Genomic DNA, 15,464 nt, shown 5'->3' on the forward strand with positions numbered 1-15,464 from the left:
GTGTGTGTGACTGTGTGTGTGTGTGTGTGTGTGTGTGTGTGTGTGTGTGTGTGTGTGTGTGTGTGTGTGTGTGACTGTGTGTGTGTGTGTGTGTGTGTGTGTGTGTGTGTGTGTGTGTGTGTGTGTGTGCTGGAGTGGATCACTTCACTGACACAGTTACTGTTCATTATCACGTGTTGTTTACCGCTGACAATCCACACAGGACCGGTATCACCCCACCCACCCCCACCCCCACCCCGCGGCCCCACCCCCCTCCTTCCCCACCCCCCTGGCTTCATACAGGACCGATAACCACCACCCCACCCCACCCTACCCCACCCCCCACGTTGAGCAAAACCCCTTGAGTTTGATAGATCACTACAGTTGTTGACTCAGTTGAGTCAACTGTCAGCAGTTTTCAGCGCTCTCTGGGTAGGGGTTTTTTCCCCTTGTTTTTTCTTCCTCCCCCCTCCCCCTCACCCCTTTCATTCTTTCTTTTATTGTTTTCTTAACTGAATAATACAAACTACAACCACACCTACTTTCACGGAGCAAACGTTAGAGCCGGTTTTTTTTTTTCCATTTTCTTTTCTTTCTTTCTTTCTTTAAATACAGCTAAACTGTGCGTAATAAACAAAGAAGTCTATGACAATTGAAAAAAAAAAAGAAGTTTTTTCTGTCTTCTATCTTTCTTTATCCCCTCCCCCCATAGGACAACTGTCCCACTCTCATTTCCCGCCAGTAACCCCCCCCCCCGGCCCCACCCCGGGCCCCCCGCCCCCCTGTCCTACTCTACTCCCCCCTAAGTAACCCTCCCCCTGTCCTACTCTACTCTCCCAAAGTAACTCTCCCCCTGTCCTACTCTACTCTCCCCCCTGTCCTACTCTACTCTCCCCCCTAAGAGGAGGGAGAGGCGGGAGAGTCAGTGCAAGACGTGGAACAGGTGTAGCAAAACGTACAGAAAAGACAAGAGACGTGAGGTCACAGAGAGGAAAGAGAAGAAGAAGGAGGAGGAGGAGGAAGAGAAGAAGGAGGAGGAGGAGAAGAAGAAGAGGAAGAAGAAGGAAGAAGAAGAAGAAGAAGGAGGAGGAGGAGGAGAAGAAGGAGGAGGAGAAGAAGAAGAAGAAGGAAGAGAAGAAGAAGGAGGAGGAGGAGGAGAAGAAGAAGGAAGAGAAGAAGAAGGAGGAGGAGGAGGGTGAGAAGAAGGAGGAGGAGGAACAGGAGGAGGAGGAGGAGGGAGAGAAGAAGAAGAAGGAGGAGGAGGAGAAGAAGAAGAAGAAGAAGAATGAGGAGGAGGAGGAGATGAAGAAGAAGAAGGAGGAGGAAGAGAAGAAGAAGAAGAAGAAGAAGAAGGAGGAGGAGGAGGAGGAGGGGGAGAAGAAGAAGAAGGAGGAGGAGAAGGAGGAGGAGGAGAAGAAGAAGAAGAAGGAGGAGGAAGAGAAGAAGAAGAAGAAAAAGAAGGAGGAGGAGAATAATAATAAGAAGACGACGAAGAAGAAGAAGGAGGAGGAGGAAGGGGAGGAGTAAGAGGAGGAGAAGGAGTAAGAGGACAAGGTAAAGAAGTCAACCGTCTCCCCCCACCCCCCACCCATACCCTTCCCCGACTCCGTCTCGACCCCGACCCTCCCGACCTACCCTTCGCCAAACCCTCCTTCCCCTCCCCCCTCACCCCCTCCTCCCCACACCCCCACCTCCAACACCCCACTGACACAGTGACCCGAAGTGACGCCCCCAGTGTTGAACGTACTTGGCGGTCTGTTGCCTCTCCCTGTGTGTGTGTGTGTCGTGTCTGTGTATCTCTCTCTCTCTCTCTCTCTCCCTGTGTGTGTGTGTGTGACTCTGTCTTTCGAAAGTCGACACTCAGGACAGACCGTATGCTTCTACGTCTTTACTGATTCTCAACTGACAATACGATCTACTACTAACACACGTCACACACACTCTCCCTTTCTCTCTCTCTCTCCGTCTCTGTCTCTCTCTCTTTGTCCAAATTCTGTAAATTTCCCAGTCAGCATAGATTAGCATTACTCATGGCTTCTCGGCATGAACAGACTATTCGCAATTTGTTTGTTTAAAGCATTCAGACTGCGATCAACTCTGATGTCTTAGAATACTGAAGTTTGTTCTTGATGATATGACCGCTTATTTCTTGTTGTTTTTCTTACATGATCATGTGTATGTACCCCTTCATGAAGGGCAATGGCCTATACATGAATAAATTATCCGTATCTCTCTCTCCCACTCTCTTGACACTATGACAAACTGCCATGTGAGTAGTGCGTGTTGCGTAATTCTGTTTTAACTGTTCTGTTATGGCTGAAGACATGTCTGTTGATCAGAAAACTACAGGTAAACAAGAGAGGCAAGATTCACTTGTGATACACTTAAAAACAAATCCAAGCTTTTTATGTATTGAGTATAATGCATTTACTGTTATATTTATATTTTTTATATTCTCTAAACTTGGCACTTTGATCTGATATTCGACCCAACAAAAGATCTCTCATTATTATCATTTTTTGTTCAAACAGGAACTTCTTTTGCTAAGCATGGAAGTTTTGTTTATTGCAAACGTTTTGGTGCAGACAGTAAAACAAGGGAAATTACTCTGCTGGGGGACTTAGTTTGCTTTAAACTGATCTTTCTCATCTTAAACATTACATTTTGAAATTATACTCAATACATAAAAAGCTTGGATTTTTTTATATAAAAAAAAAGTGCATCACAAGTGAGTCTTGAAGGCCTTGCCTCTCTTGTTTCAAAAGGTAATGTTTAAGATGAGAAAGATCAGTTTAAAGCAAATTAAGTCCCCTAGTATTAATTAGAGTAATTTCCCTTTTTTACTATCTGCACCAAAACGTTTGCAAAATAAATAAAACCTCCATGCTTAGCAAAAGAAGTTCCTGTTTGAACAAAAAATGATAAGTATGACTGCTCTTGTTCTTGGGTCGAATATCAGATCAAAGTGCCAAGTTTAGAGAATACAAAAAATATAAATATAACAGTAAATGCAGTTTGCATATAATTAGGCTTCATTATTTATTTTTTTGTGCCCATCCCAGAGGTGCAATATTGTTTTAAACAAGATGACTAAAAGGAACTGAATTTTTCCTATTTTTATGCCTAATTTGGTGTCGACTGACAAAGTATTTCCAGAGAAAATGTCAATGTTAAAGTTTACCACGGACACACACACACACACACACACACACACACACACACACACAACCGAACACCGGGTTAAAACACAGACTCACTTTGTTTACACAAGTGAGTCAAAAACTGAAGCCAACTCGTGATAATATTCCAAAACGTTTTGTTTGTGATAACGAAGAACTAGCATTGTGGCGAAACTGTCTTTGCTTTCGCTACTCAGCCATTAAGGAAGAAGAAATATCTTTCCAGTTTGATGACTATGATTGTGATGGTTTTATTTTGTCTCCATCTTCTATCCTTAGAAAAAATTCACATTAATCAAGTCGCCAAATCTGTTCTCCGCATCTGTTACAAAGACACAAAATGTGAAACTATAACTCTGTATTTCACACAGCAGTCTGGAGGAAGCTTGCTGTGTCAAGGAATCAATTGTCCAGACTGGGACACTGAAGACTGTGAGGTGTTAAAAAGAATTATTTACTACTTTATGCATGGAAAAGATGTTGAAAAACTGACTAAATCACTTATAAACATTCCAATAACTTTTATCACCTCTCTCTCAACGTCCCCAATGTTAATACCCCCTGAGACAGACTGGAGTCCTGTGACAGTTTCCAACGTGACTGTTCGAACAGATTCTGGTTCTTCACCCCCACATTCTGATTTACTGCAGTCTAGTGAACAGGGACCGGACAATGTGGTTATCCCCCCCCCCCTCCCCCCACTCCGCCTGTTGCGGCCAGGACTTGTGGTGACAGTAACACATCACCCACCAGCAAAAAGACCACCCCCATCAGCAAGAGGACCAGAAATCAGTGTCGACGATCTCTGTATCATGGACAGAAAGCCCGACCTGCCTCCAGCCCGCTGCCTGCACTCAACAGAAGAGTTCTTCAGCTGGAACAGACAGTGAACTCTTGGTGCCACATGGAGGAGACAATCCAAGCCACCATTACTTCCATGGTGGATGACAGTGTCTTCCAAGCATCAATTAAAAAAAAGATTCGGTCATTGATTGTGCAGTCATGGAGTCATGACCTGGGTGCGGCCCGGCCCCCTTAGAGTGTAAGGAGTTAAGGGCCGAAACACTTGACTGAGGGGGGCTTCTCTGAAGACCTTGTACTGTCCAGCTCTCCCTAGAGTTTCTTATCACTTTGTAGAATTTGTAGAATCCATATGATTTTCCAAGCCACTTTTAATCCACAGCTTTCAACACTGACTGGTGTGAGATGACTGTACACGGTGCAGGCTGTTCATCGTTTCTATCACTGTGTCTAGGACTGTCAACGTCGCTTTCACTGTCGGTGTTGTCAATGCTGCTTTTGTCACGGTTATTATTGCTGGTACGTTGTTATGAGTGAAGATGTCTTGTGCTGGTGGTGGGTGATGGTGGTGGTGGTGGCGGCGTGTGTGTGTGTGTGTGGTGTGTGTGTGCCTGTGTGTGTGTGTGGTGTGTGTGTGCCTGTGTGTGTGTGTGTGTGTGTGTGGTGTGTGTGTGCCTGTGTGTGTGTGTGTGTGTGTGTGTGGAGAGAGGAGGTACGAGCAAAGCGCTCGTGGAGTTTGAACATCGTTACAGGTATACATGCATGGTTGTCTTTCTTGTTGAGAAATTGTAGTAGGGGGCACTAGGGTCGACGGCGGGGGGTGAAGGGGGACAACTCTCTCTCTCTCTCTTTCTCTCTGGTATCAAAATGACAAACACAAAGTTCTGAAAACATGTAAAAATATATACTCTGAGATGGACTAGTTTTGGAACAACAGCAATCAACATATACACATTGCCAACTTTAAATGATAGCATACAATATATACATATTCTCGAAGAAAAAACATCATAGCAATCAATTCATGATATGGAAAACGCTGCTTCATTCAACACATTCATCTTCTTTTAGATTTTCCAGGTACACCACTGAAACAATGCACAATAAGTCTGTTAGCTCTACAGTATACTTGGTTATCTAACATTGTCATTTTATGTGTTTTGAGACATCTTGCAAAAATGTGTGTGTCAGTGCTGCTGAAGGTCTGATCCTAACGTCTGGGTCCATGGTCAGGAGTCTCTTGATGAAGTTGTAGATTCCTGTGACCTCCAGGCGACTATATCCTTTCCTGTTGCGGAGTTCGCCCATCAGGAAATATAGCAGTGGTTTGGAGTTGGTCTGCAACATGACAACACGTATTTCACTTCACACTTCACGTATAATACAGCACATCAGTCTGCACATTGGTTTGAAATATGTGGATTAAAAGTGTGATGGGCAGTGTGTGTTTTGTATATTATGTATATGTCTAAGTGCGTGTGTGTGTCCTCACCTTTGGCAGGCCCTCTGCATGGATGACTGTGGACAGCATGTGACCAGGTGGCTTGCCCAGTGTGCCGCACACCTGGTGAATAATGTTCTTCTGCAACACAGTCATCATCTTCAGTAATTATCGTGGCCCAGTGCAATATTTGCAACAGTCATCATCGTCATCGTCAGTAGTTACTGTGGCCCAGTGCAATATCCTGCAACACAGCGTCATCATTGTCATCGTTTCTATCACTGTGTCTGGACTGTCAACGTCGCTTTCACTGTCGGTGTAGTCAATGCTGTTTTTGTCACTGTTACTATTGCTGGTACGTTGTTATGAGTGAAGATGTCTTGTGCTGGTGGGTGATGGTGGTGGTGTTGTTGTGGTGGTGGTAGTGTGTGTGTGTGTGTGTGTGTGTGTGTGGAGAGGAGGTAAGAGCGAAGCGCTCGTGGAGTTTGAACATCGTTACAGGTATACATGCATGGTTGTCTTTCTTGTTGAGAAATTGTAGTAGGGGGCACTAGGGTCAACGGCGGGGGGTGAAGGGGGACAACTCTCTCTCTCTCTCTCTGGTATCAAAATGACAAACACAAAGTACTGAAAACATGTAAAAATATATATTCTGAGATGGACCAGTTTTGGAACAACAGCAATCAATATATACACATTGCCAGCTTTAAATGATAGCATACAATATATACATATTCTCGAAGAAAAAACATCATAGCAATCAATTCCTGATATGAAAAATGCCCCTTCATTCAACACATTCAGCTTGTTTCAAATTTTCCACTCTATTATTGCAAGTGCAACAATGAGCAAACAACACAATACGAAGTCTCCTGCCTCTACAGCATAGTTCGTCTCATATCATATTGTCATCTCATCGGATATCCTTTAAAAATTTGTGAGTCAATGCTGTTGAAGGCCGGATCCGAACGTCAGGGTCCACAGTGAGCAGTCGCCTGATGAGGTCGTAAACTCCCGTGACCTCCAGACGGCTGTACCCTTTCTTGTTGAGTTCACCCATGAGAAAGTAGAGCAACGGTTTGGAGTTGCTCTGCAACACGTGCAACACGTTCTTCACTCGACACTTCACATATAATACAGCACAGTCTGCATATAGGTTTGAAAACATTGACTGTAGTTTAAAAATGTGATGGGCTGTGCGTGTGTGTTTGTGTATTATGTATGTGCATGTCTGTATGTGTGTGATGGGCGGACCTGTGTGTGTGTGTGTGCATATATATGTGTTTGCTTGCATGTGTGAACATATGACAGATAGTGTGTGTGCACGTGTGTGATGGACAGACCTCTGTGTGTGTGTGTGTGTGTGTGTGTGTGTCCTCACCTTTGGCAGGCCGTCTGCATGGATCACTGTGGACAGCATCTCAAAATCCCCTGCCGTGTCCAGCATGTGACCAGGTGGCTTGCCCAGTGTGCTGCATACCTGGTGAATAATGTTCTTCTGCAACACAGTCATCATCGTCATCATCATCATCATCGTCATCGTCAGTAGTTATCGTGGCCTAGTGCAATACCCTTCTGCAACACAGCGTCATCGTCGTCATCGTCATCATCATCGTCATCGTCAGTAGTTATCGTGGCCTAGTGCAATACCCTTCTGCAACACAGTCATCGTCATCATCGTCGTCATCATCATCGTCGTCATCATCGTCGTCATCATCATCGTCAGTAGTTATCGTGGCCTAGTGCCCCAGGCTTCCAGACCAGGAAGTCAGAGTGCTTGCAAGGGGTTCGGGTACCTCCCGTGTACAGACTGGGACTTTATTTACTTCCTCCCCCACCCCCATACCCTCCCCTCCCCTACCCCACCCCCACTTCCTCCAGCCTTTGTGGTGGTCTGGATGCTAGTCATTCAAATGAAGTCAGTAAACCGAGGTCCCGGGTCCATGATTACTCTCTGCACGTTAAACAATCCACAGTGATAACAGGGCTGTCCTCGGCAACAGGTGTTTTAAAGATATATCTATATAAGAAATCCTCTTTAGTAAAACAAGTACACTTGCAGAGAGACAAGACACACGGACACAGACTCACACAGACAAAATTAACAAGAGTACCATTCCCCCCACTTCTTTAAGTCCAAAAGACTGACCGACAGACACACGAACAGATGGAGAGAGACAGAAGACATTGGATATTCACACATACTTTCAGACAGACACACAGACAAGTAATCAGACAGACAGGAGGTAGACAAGACAGGTAGACAAGACAGGTAGGCAAGACAGGTAGACAAGACAGGTAGACAAGATGGACAAGGACAGCCACACCCTCCACCCCAAGCCAGCAGGCCACACGACAGGTCAAAGTACCATTGCGTCACGGCTGCCAGTGGCCTTAGTGGTGAAGAAGTGACGGCCCAGCAAAGCGAACAGCAGCACACAGCCCACACCCCACACGTCTCCGGCCATAGCGTAGCGGGTGGGGCACTCCAGCATGGTTTCTGGTGCCCGGTAACTGGGTACTCCCATTGACTGGCTGTATATCTGGAAATGAAACACACACACAGTGTTGTATGGCTGTACATCTGGACATGAAACACACACACAATGTTGTATGGCTGTACATCTGGACATGAAACACACACACAATGTTGTATGGCTGTACATCTGGACATGAAACACACACACACAATGTTGTATGGCTGTACATCTGGAAATGAAACACACACACACACAATGTTGTATGGCTGTACATCTGGAAATGAAACACACACACACAATGTTGTATGGCTGTACATCTGGAAATGAAACACACACACACAATGTTGTATGGCTGTACATCTGGAAATGAAACACACACACACAATGTTGTATGGCTGTACATCTGGAAATGGAACACACACACACAATGTTGCATGGCTGTACATCTGGAAATGAAACACACGCACAATGTTGTATGGCTGTACATCTGGAAATGAAACACACACACAATGTTGTATGGCTGTACATCTGGAAATGAAACACACACACACAATGTTGTATGGCTGTACATCTGGAAATCAAACACACGCACAGTGTTGTATGGCTGTACATCTGGAAATGAAACACACACACAATGTTGTATGGCTGTACATCTGGACATGAAACACACACACACAATGTTGTATGGCTGTACATCTGGACATGAAACACACACACACAATGTTGTATGGCTGTACATCTGGACATGAAACACACACACACGTGCACACACTCTTGTATGCAGCAACATGACGTGCTGTGATGGCCTAGAGGTAACGCGTCCGCCTAAGAAGCGAGAGAATCTGAGTGCACTGGTTCGAATCACGGCTCAGCCGCCGATATTTTCTCCCCTTGCACTAGAACTTGAGTGGTGGTCTGGACGCTAGCCATTCGTATGAGATGATAAACCGAGGTCCCGTGTGCAGCATGCACTTAGCGCACGTAAAAGAACCCACGGCAACGAAAGGTTTGTTCCTGGCAAAATTCGGTAGAAATATGTTGACAAAAAAGAGTAATACAACGCAATACAACACAACACAACACAACGCAATACAACACAACACAACAGAACACAATTCAACACAACGCAACACAACACAACAGAACACAATTCAACACCACACAACACAACGCAACGCAACACAACACAACGCAACGCAACGCAACACAATGCCCAACAAGACAGACCAGACCAGACAGACAGGACTGACTGACCATGGGGTCATTCATGCTGGGGACTTTCTCCGACAGTCCAAAGTCACAAACCCTGAGGCTGCCCGGGTCCTCCACGGAAGCCAAGAGAAAGTTGTTGGGCTTCACGTCCCCGTGGAGAACCCCTTTCTCGCCGAGGTACTCAAAGGCCCCCAGCATGCGGGCAGCCAGCACCCTGAAGGCGCTGAGGTTCAATCCCCGGGGGTGCAGATCCCTCACCCACTTGTGCAGGTTGCATTCCATCCTGTCAAAGACCAGATAGTGTTTCTCTTGGTCCTTCCACAGTCCATGAAACTTGACTGCACACACATGAAACAAAGCAACATGTATTTTACCTGCATTTGAGCATCACTTTTCTGGATGCTTTCAGTCAATGACATAAACATCATCATCATTATCCACAGCCTCCCCCCCCCCCCAACCCAAATCCCCACTCCGCTTCCTCCCCCCCCCCTCCCCGTCTTCTGTGACGTCCACCTGAGCCCAGCACCACAATGACACGGATTGAATGGAGGAGAGAAAAAAATGAACGAAATGAAAAAACACACACACAGCGCACAGCACACCACAAACCTGAATGGGGGACAGAGTGAGGGAGGTTTTCAGTAAACAGTACACAAGAGAGACAGACAGACAGACAGACAGAGACAGAGAGACAGAGACTGCGAGAAAAAGCTTGAGAGAACCAGCGAGAGAGGGAGACACAGAGAGAGATGGAGACAGAGAGAGAGAGAGAGAGAGAGAGAGAGAGACGCTTCAGACGCTTTTTATTTACATTGGTCTAACTACAGCCCTTATGTCAAGGGGGTCAATTCTAAGTTGCAGCGTCATTGTATTGGATGAAAGAAAACAAACAATAAATAAAGCAAATAATTTCCATAACTGAATTTAAAAAAACCAAATTAATCGTAGCTTTGTGTATGTGCCAATACACATACGCACACCATAGTAGTGAAACAACATACAATAGACTATAAACATACAATGTGACCATCAAGTGTATACAGCTGTACCAGGCTAATCATATAACTAGTGAGACAGAGAGAGAGAGAAAGAGAGAGAGAGAGAGAGAGACTGAGACAGTTGGAGAGAGACAAAGAAACAGTAGGGAAACAGACATACAGGCATTAACAGATAGATAGAACAGAGAGAGAGAGAGAGACAGACACAGACAGACAGAGACAGACACAGAGAGACAGATAGTGACAGACAGATGGCGAGAAAAAGTCAGAGTGAGCGAGAGAGGGAGAGAGAGGGTGGAAGAGAGAGAGAGAGAGAGAGAGAGAGAGAGAGACAAAGACAGAGAGACAGACAGACAGAGACAGAGACAGAGAAACAAAAGGAGCAGAGAGGAGAGACAGAGACGTACCCACGAAGCTGTGGACGTCGCCCTCGTTCAGGTAATACAACAGAATGACTTCCTTCCGGATCTGTCTGCAGCTGTCGTTGACGTATTTCACGGCCCTCCTCTCCCCTGTGGCCTTGACCTTCATTTCGTATACCTGCAACACAGCACATGACCCGCTGGTCACACTCTGTCTCTCACCTCCCTGCTGAAGGTAACACTCAGTGGGTCAACACAGCACATCACAGCTGGTCACACTCTGTCCCTCACCTCCCTGCTGAAGGTAACACTCACTGGGTCAACACAGCACATCACAGCTGGTCACACTCTGTCTCTCACCTCCCTGCTGAAGGTAACACTCAGTGGGTCAACACAGCACATCACAGCTGGTCACACTCTGTCCCTCACCTCCCTGCTGTAGGTAACACTCACTGGGTCAACACAGCACATCACAGCTGGTCACACTGTCTCTCACCTCCCTGCTGAAGGTAACACTCAGTGGGTCAACACAGCACATCACAGCTGGTCACACTCTGTCCCTCACCTCCCTGCTGTAGGTAACACTCAGTGGGTCAACACAGCACATCACAGCTGGTCACACTGTCTCTCACCTCCCTGCTGTAGGTAACACTCACTGGGTCAACACAGCACATCACCCGCTGGTCACACTCTGTCCCTCACCTCCCTGCTGTAGGTAACACTCACTGGGTCAACACAGCACATCACAGCTGGTCACACTCTGTCTCTCACCTCCCTGCTGAAGGTAACACTCAGTGGGTCAACACAGCACATCACAGCTGGTCACACTCTGTCTCTCACCTCCCTGCTGAAGGTAACACTCACTGGGTCAACACAGCACATCACAGCTGGTCACACTCTGTCCCTCACCTCCCTGCTGTAGGTAACACTCACTGGGTCAACACAGCACATCACAGCTGGTCACACTCTGTCTCTCACCTCCCTGCTGTAGGTAACACTCACTGGGTCAACACAGCACATCACAGCTGGTCACACTCTGTCTCTCACCTCCCTGCTGTAGGTAACACTCAGTGGGTCAACACAGCACATCACAGCTGGTCACACTCTGTCCCTCACCTCCCTGCTGTAGGTAACACTCACTGGGTCAACACAGCACATCACAGCTGGTCACACTCTGTCCCTCACCTCCCTGCTGTAGGTAACACTCAGTGGGTCAACACAGCACATCACAGCTGGTCACACTCTGTCCCTCACCTCCCTGCTGAAGGTAACACTCACTGGGTCAACACAGCACATCACAGCTGGTCACACTCTGTCCCTCACCTCCCTGCTGTAGGTAACACTCACTGGGTCAACACAGCACATCACAGCTGGTCACACTCTGTCCCTCACCTCCCTGCTGTAGGTAACACTCAGTGGGTCAACACCTGCTGTACACAACTGTCTGTTTTCTCTTCAATCAGATTCAGCTCGTCAGATCTTTCTTTGCCAAAAACCCTTAACACAGTTCCAGAAACCACCTGGAGATCGACCAACATAAAACACGTTTCCCTTTCCCTTTGCTTTTGTGTCGCTTGCTGTGAGTGTGTGTGTGTGTGTGTGTGTGTGTGTGTGTGTGTGTGTGTGTGTGTGTGTGTGTGTGTGTGTGTGCCAATGCACACAGGACTGTGTACACACACACACGCCACGTGTACAAAACAAGGACACTTAAAACAATGATCTTGTAGCGTGTGTTCGTGAATATCACTTTGAAGCGATGGGAAAGGGTTATTTCCACGCACACCCACACCAATTACGAGCTTTCTCTGGGTCTTTTCATTTCATGGATATGTTCTCCCCTCTGCCCGCGTTACGTTGCGAGTTTCAACCACATACTTGTAAATAAATCTACTTCTAAGTCAGTGGTTTAAACAGTGATATAGTGACGTGGATAGTGACGGCCACGAACTGTGTCGTGTTCTTGCCGAGAAGGCATGCAGTCACAAAGCGCCAGCGAAAAATCCCTGGGATCTCAATCAAAATGCAGGCTGGCGGTTGGATAGTTTTTTGCTGGACGCTTCACTGACAGGTTGTCAAGAGTCGGGGAACCTATTTCTGGCTATTTCACACAGGACATGAGTCTGGTCTGTTTGATATCGTTTACACTGAGCGGCAGTGTCCCAGTACCACTGTTAACTCTGACACACACATGCTGCTCCTCATACCAGTTCAAACAACGGTCATAACCCAAGCTCCCGTGCCCCCCCACCCTCACCCCTATTTATCTCCCCCCCTTGCTCCCCCCTCACCCCCACCCCTATTTATCTCCCCCCCACCCTCACCCCCACCCCTATTTATCTCCCCCCTTGCTCCCCCCTACCCCCACCCCCACCCCTATTTATCTCCCCCCCTTGCTCCCCCCACCCTCACCCCCACCCCTATTTATCCTGGCTGATTTTAGAACTCACCCCCTCCTTCCCCCCCCCCCTCCCCCCCAAAAAAAAAAACAAAAAAAACCCCAAGCCATATCAAGTTGCCAAACATATCTGTTGATTCTGCTGTACCTATAACAAACTTTTTTTCCAGCGAACATATGATTATATATATATATATATATATATTTAAAATTTTTACTGTCCAATTATAAATCAGCGGATCACTTCAAATGAAAAGCTGAATACTGCAAGATATTTGTTTCGTGTATTTTTTTCTGTGTGTGTGTGTGTGTGTGTGTGTTTTCGAGAAAGTTCTACAGTTTACTCATTTTTTTCACTGACAGATCGTGAGCGGATTTCTGCATTTCAAATGATCAATGGCGCATTTTGTTATTTAATAATTGAAATACATGTTTTTCATCTGTCTGTCCCCGGCTATCACACACACACACACACACACACACACACACACACACACACTCGCTCGCACGCTCCACTCAGTAAATTATTTCTCGCACAGACCTAACTGAAATGCACCCTGACCTGGCCAGCAGGGTTTTTGTTGTCAGTGTGTTAACTTCAGACTGACAACGGCTGCTAAACTTAGAACTGACGTGAAGCCCACATGGACAGGATTGGTCCGCCTCCATCCTTTTGACCGACAGCGCGAAGTTCAGATTCGAAGTAGACCAACGCAGAATTATTTTCTGAAACTCGCTAAGCTGAGAAATTTTGGAGCAGGTTTTTATTCAGATGTTAGGGCAACATAAAAAATGTACCTATGCAAACTTATAGCTGTGTTCATGGCCTGCCAGTATGTTTATTTAATGACAAACTGATGTGGAGCTGTCATTTTCTCGTCAGAACCCGGAAAGGAAAAGCTGAAGACACATTTTACACAGGGTTTTTGCGGGTCTTTTGTAATAATAATAATAATGACAACAGCAACAATAACGTTAATAATAACATCAATAATGGAGACGATGATGATGATAATAATAAGACTACTCAATGTTTGATCTCGCATAACTGATTTAATTGTCTTCAGATTTATTTCCCATGTGGTCCCTTGAAACAAATTTCTAACGAGAGTTTGATAACTGCACCACACACATTATTTCAATAATCTACAGGCGAAAATGGAGTGATGGCCTAGAGGTAACACGTCCACCTAGGAAGCGAGAGAATCTGAGCGCGCTAGCTCGAATCACGGCTCAGTTGCCGATATTTTCTCCCCCTCCACTAGACCTTGAGTGGTGGTCTGGGCTCTGGTCATTCAGATGAGATGATAAACCGGGTTACGTTTGCAGCATGCACATAGCACACGTAAAAGAACCCACGGCAACAAAAGGGTTGTCCCTGTCAAAATTCGGAAGAATAATCCACTTCGATAGGAAAAACAAATCAAACTGCACTCAGGAAAAAAAAATCAGAAAAAAGGTGGCGCTCTCAGTGTAGCGACGCGCTCTCCCTGGGGAGAGCAGCCCGAATTTCACACAGAGAAATCTGTTGTGACAAAAAAGAGAAATACAAATACAATGCAAATACAAATAAAATGCATAGAGCTTCAAGAACATACACTATAGCGAGACATCTTAAGATAGATAAAGAAAAAAAGAAAGAAAAAAAAAGAAGAGAGATCGTACCTTGCCGAAGGCGCCTTGACTGATGAGTTTCACCATGTCATATTCCTCGTGGAGGGAATCGTCGGAACTTTTCGAAGAAGACATTCTGTGAATATTTTCACTGACGAGAAAAACGATGGTCACTCTGTTCGTGATCACTAGTGTGAATAAGTTCTCTGTGACTGATGTCTTGCTGTTGGTGCAGAGCTACTCTGTGTGTGTCGTCTGTCCAGTGGATGAAGCTTTTATAGGCATTCTGGGATTCTACTTTACCGGAAACCGGAACCTTCACGTGATTGGCCGTTCAACCACGTGACTGTCCGTGCAAACGGATGGCTCTTGATCAAAGCGTCCAAGCAGACCAATCAAATCACGAGTGAAATAAACAGTGGTCTTGTGACTCGCACATGTGAAAGACCCTTTTGCGTGTGCCCCCCTCCCCCCCCCCACCCGCTCTTATCTCACTCCTTGAAACCTCCCTCATCCGCAACACGTGTTTCTGTCCACGGCTTATCAACATATCAATGGGCAATCAACGCCGCGAACAGCAGATCGTTCCTCCTCTGTGTGTCGTCTTCCATGGTCACACTCTGTCTTCACCCGTGACCATCTCTACGTTGTACGTATGCAGTGATTACCGACGCTCACTTTACACAAACCTCCCATTCACAAACAGTTCATGTGAATTCAAGTCTTGGGTACGTATTCTCTGGATTGCACATAAAATGATTTTCATGACAATTCATGATTTTCAAAATAAAGTGAACTTTTGAAAATTAAACAGACGGACCAGCGAGCCAGAGACAGAGAGAGCAACCTGCATACAGACAGAGAGAGCAACCTCCATACAGACAGAGAGAGCAATCTCCATACAGACAGAGAGAGCAACCTCCATACAGACAGACAGAGAGAACAAAGGAACAATATGCTGGCTGCCAAGCGTGACCAGTCTGTTGACGCTGTAAAACAC

The 15,464-nt window shown here is 46.0% G+C and overlaps 2 protein-coding genes across 2 annotated transcripts; both read right to left on the reverse strand.

The window, feature by feature from the left end:
- Positions 1 to 6,028: 6,028 nt before the first annotated feature.
- Positions 6,029 to 7,938, reverse strand: LOC143302139 (uncharacterized). Its single transcript, XM_076616694.1, has 3 exons — positions 7,770 to 7,938; positions 6,782 to 6,898; positions 6,029 to 6,490 (listed from the first exon to the last, which is right to left on the reverse strand). Exons 1-3 carry the CDS (start codon positions 7,926 to 7,928, stop codon positions 6,314 to 6,316), a joined length of 453 nt encoding a protein of 150 aa, XP_076472809.1. The 5' UTR covers positions 7,929 to 7,938; the 3' UTR covers positions 6,029 to 6,313.
- Positions 7,939 to 8,458: 520 nt separating this feature from the next.
- Positions 8,459 to 14,790, reverse strand: LOC143301745 (uncharacterized). The gene is made up of 4 exons (XM_076616132.1): positions 14,516 to 14,790; positions 10,501 to 10,633; positions 9,127 to 9,430; positions 8,459 to 8,492 (listed from the first exon to the last, which is right to left on the reverse strand). The coding sequence occupies exons 1-4, from the start codon at positions 14,597 to 14,599 to the stop codon at positions 8,459 to 8,461; spliced, it is 555 nt and encodes a 184-aa protein (XP_076472247.1). The 5' UTR covers positions 14,600 to 14,790.
- Positions 14,791 to 15,464: the final 674 nt, after the last annotated feature.

This window comes from Babylonia areolata, chromosome 28 (genome assembly GCF_041734735.1).
Source record: "Babylonia areolata isolate BAREFJ2019XMU chromosome 28, ASM4173473v1, whole genome shotgun sequence".
Lineage (NCBI taxonomy): Eukaryota > Metazoa > Mollusca > Gastropoda > Neogastropoda > Buccinidae > Babylonia > Babylonia areolata.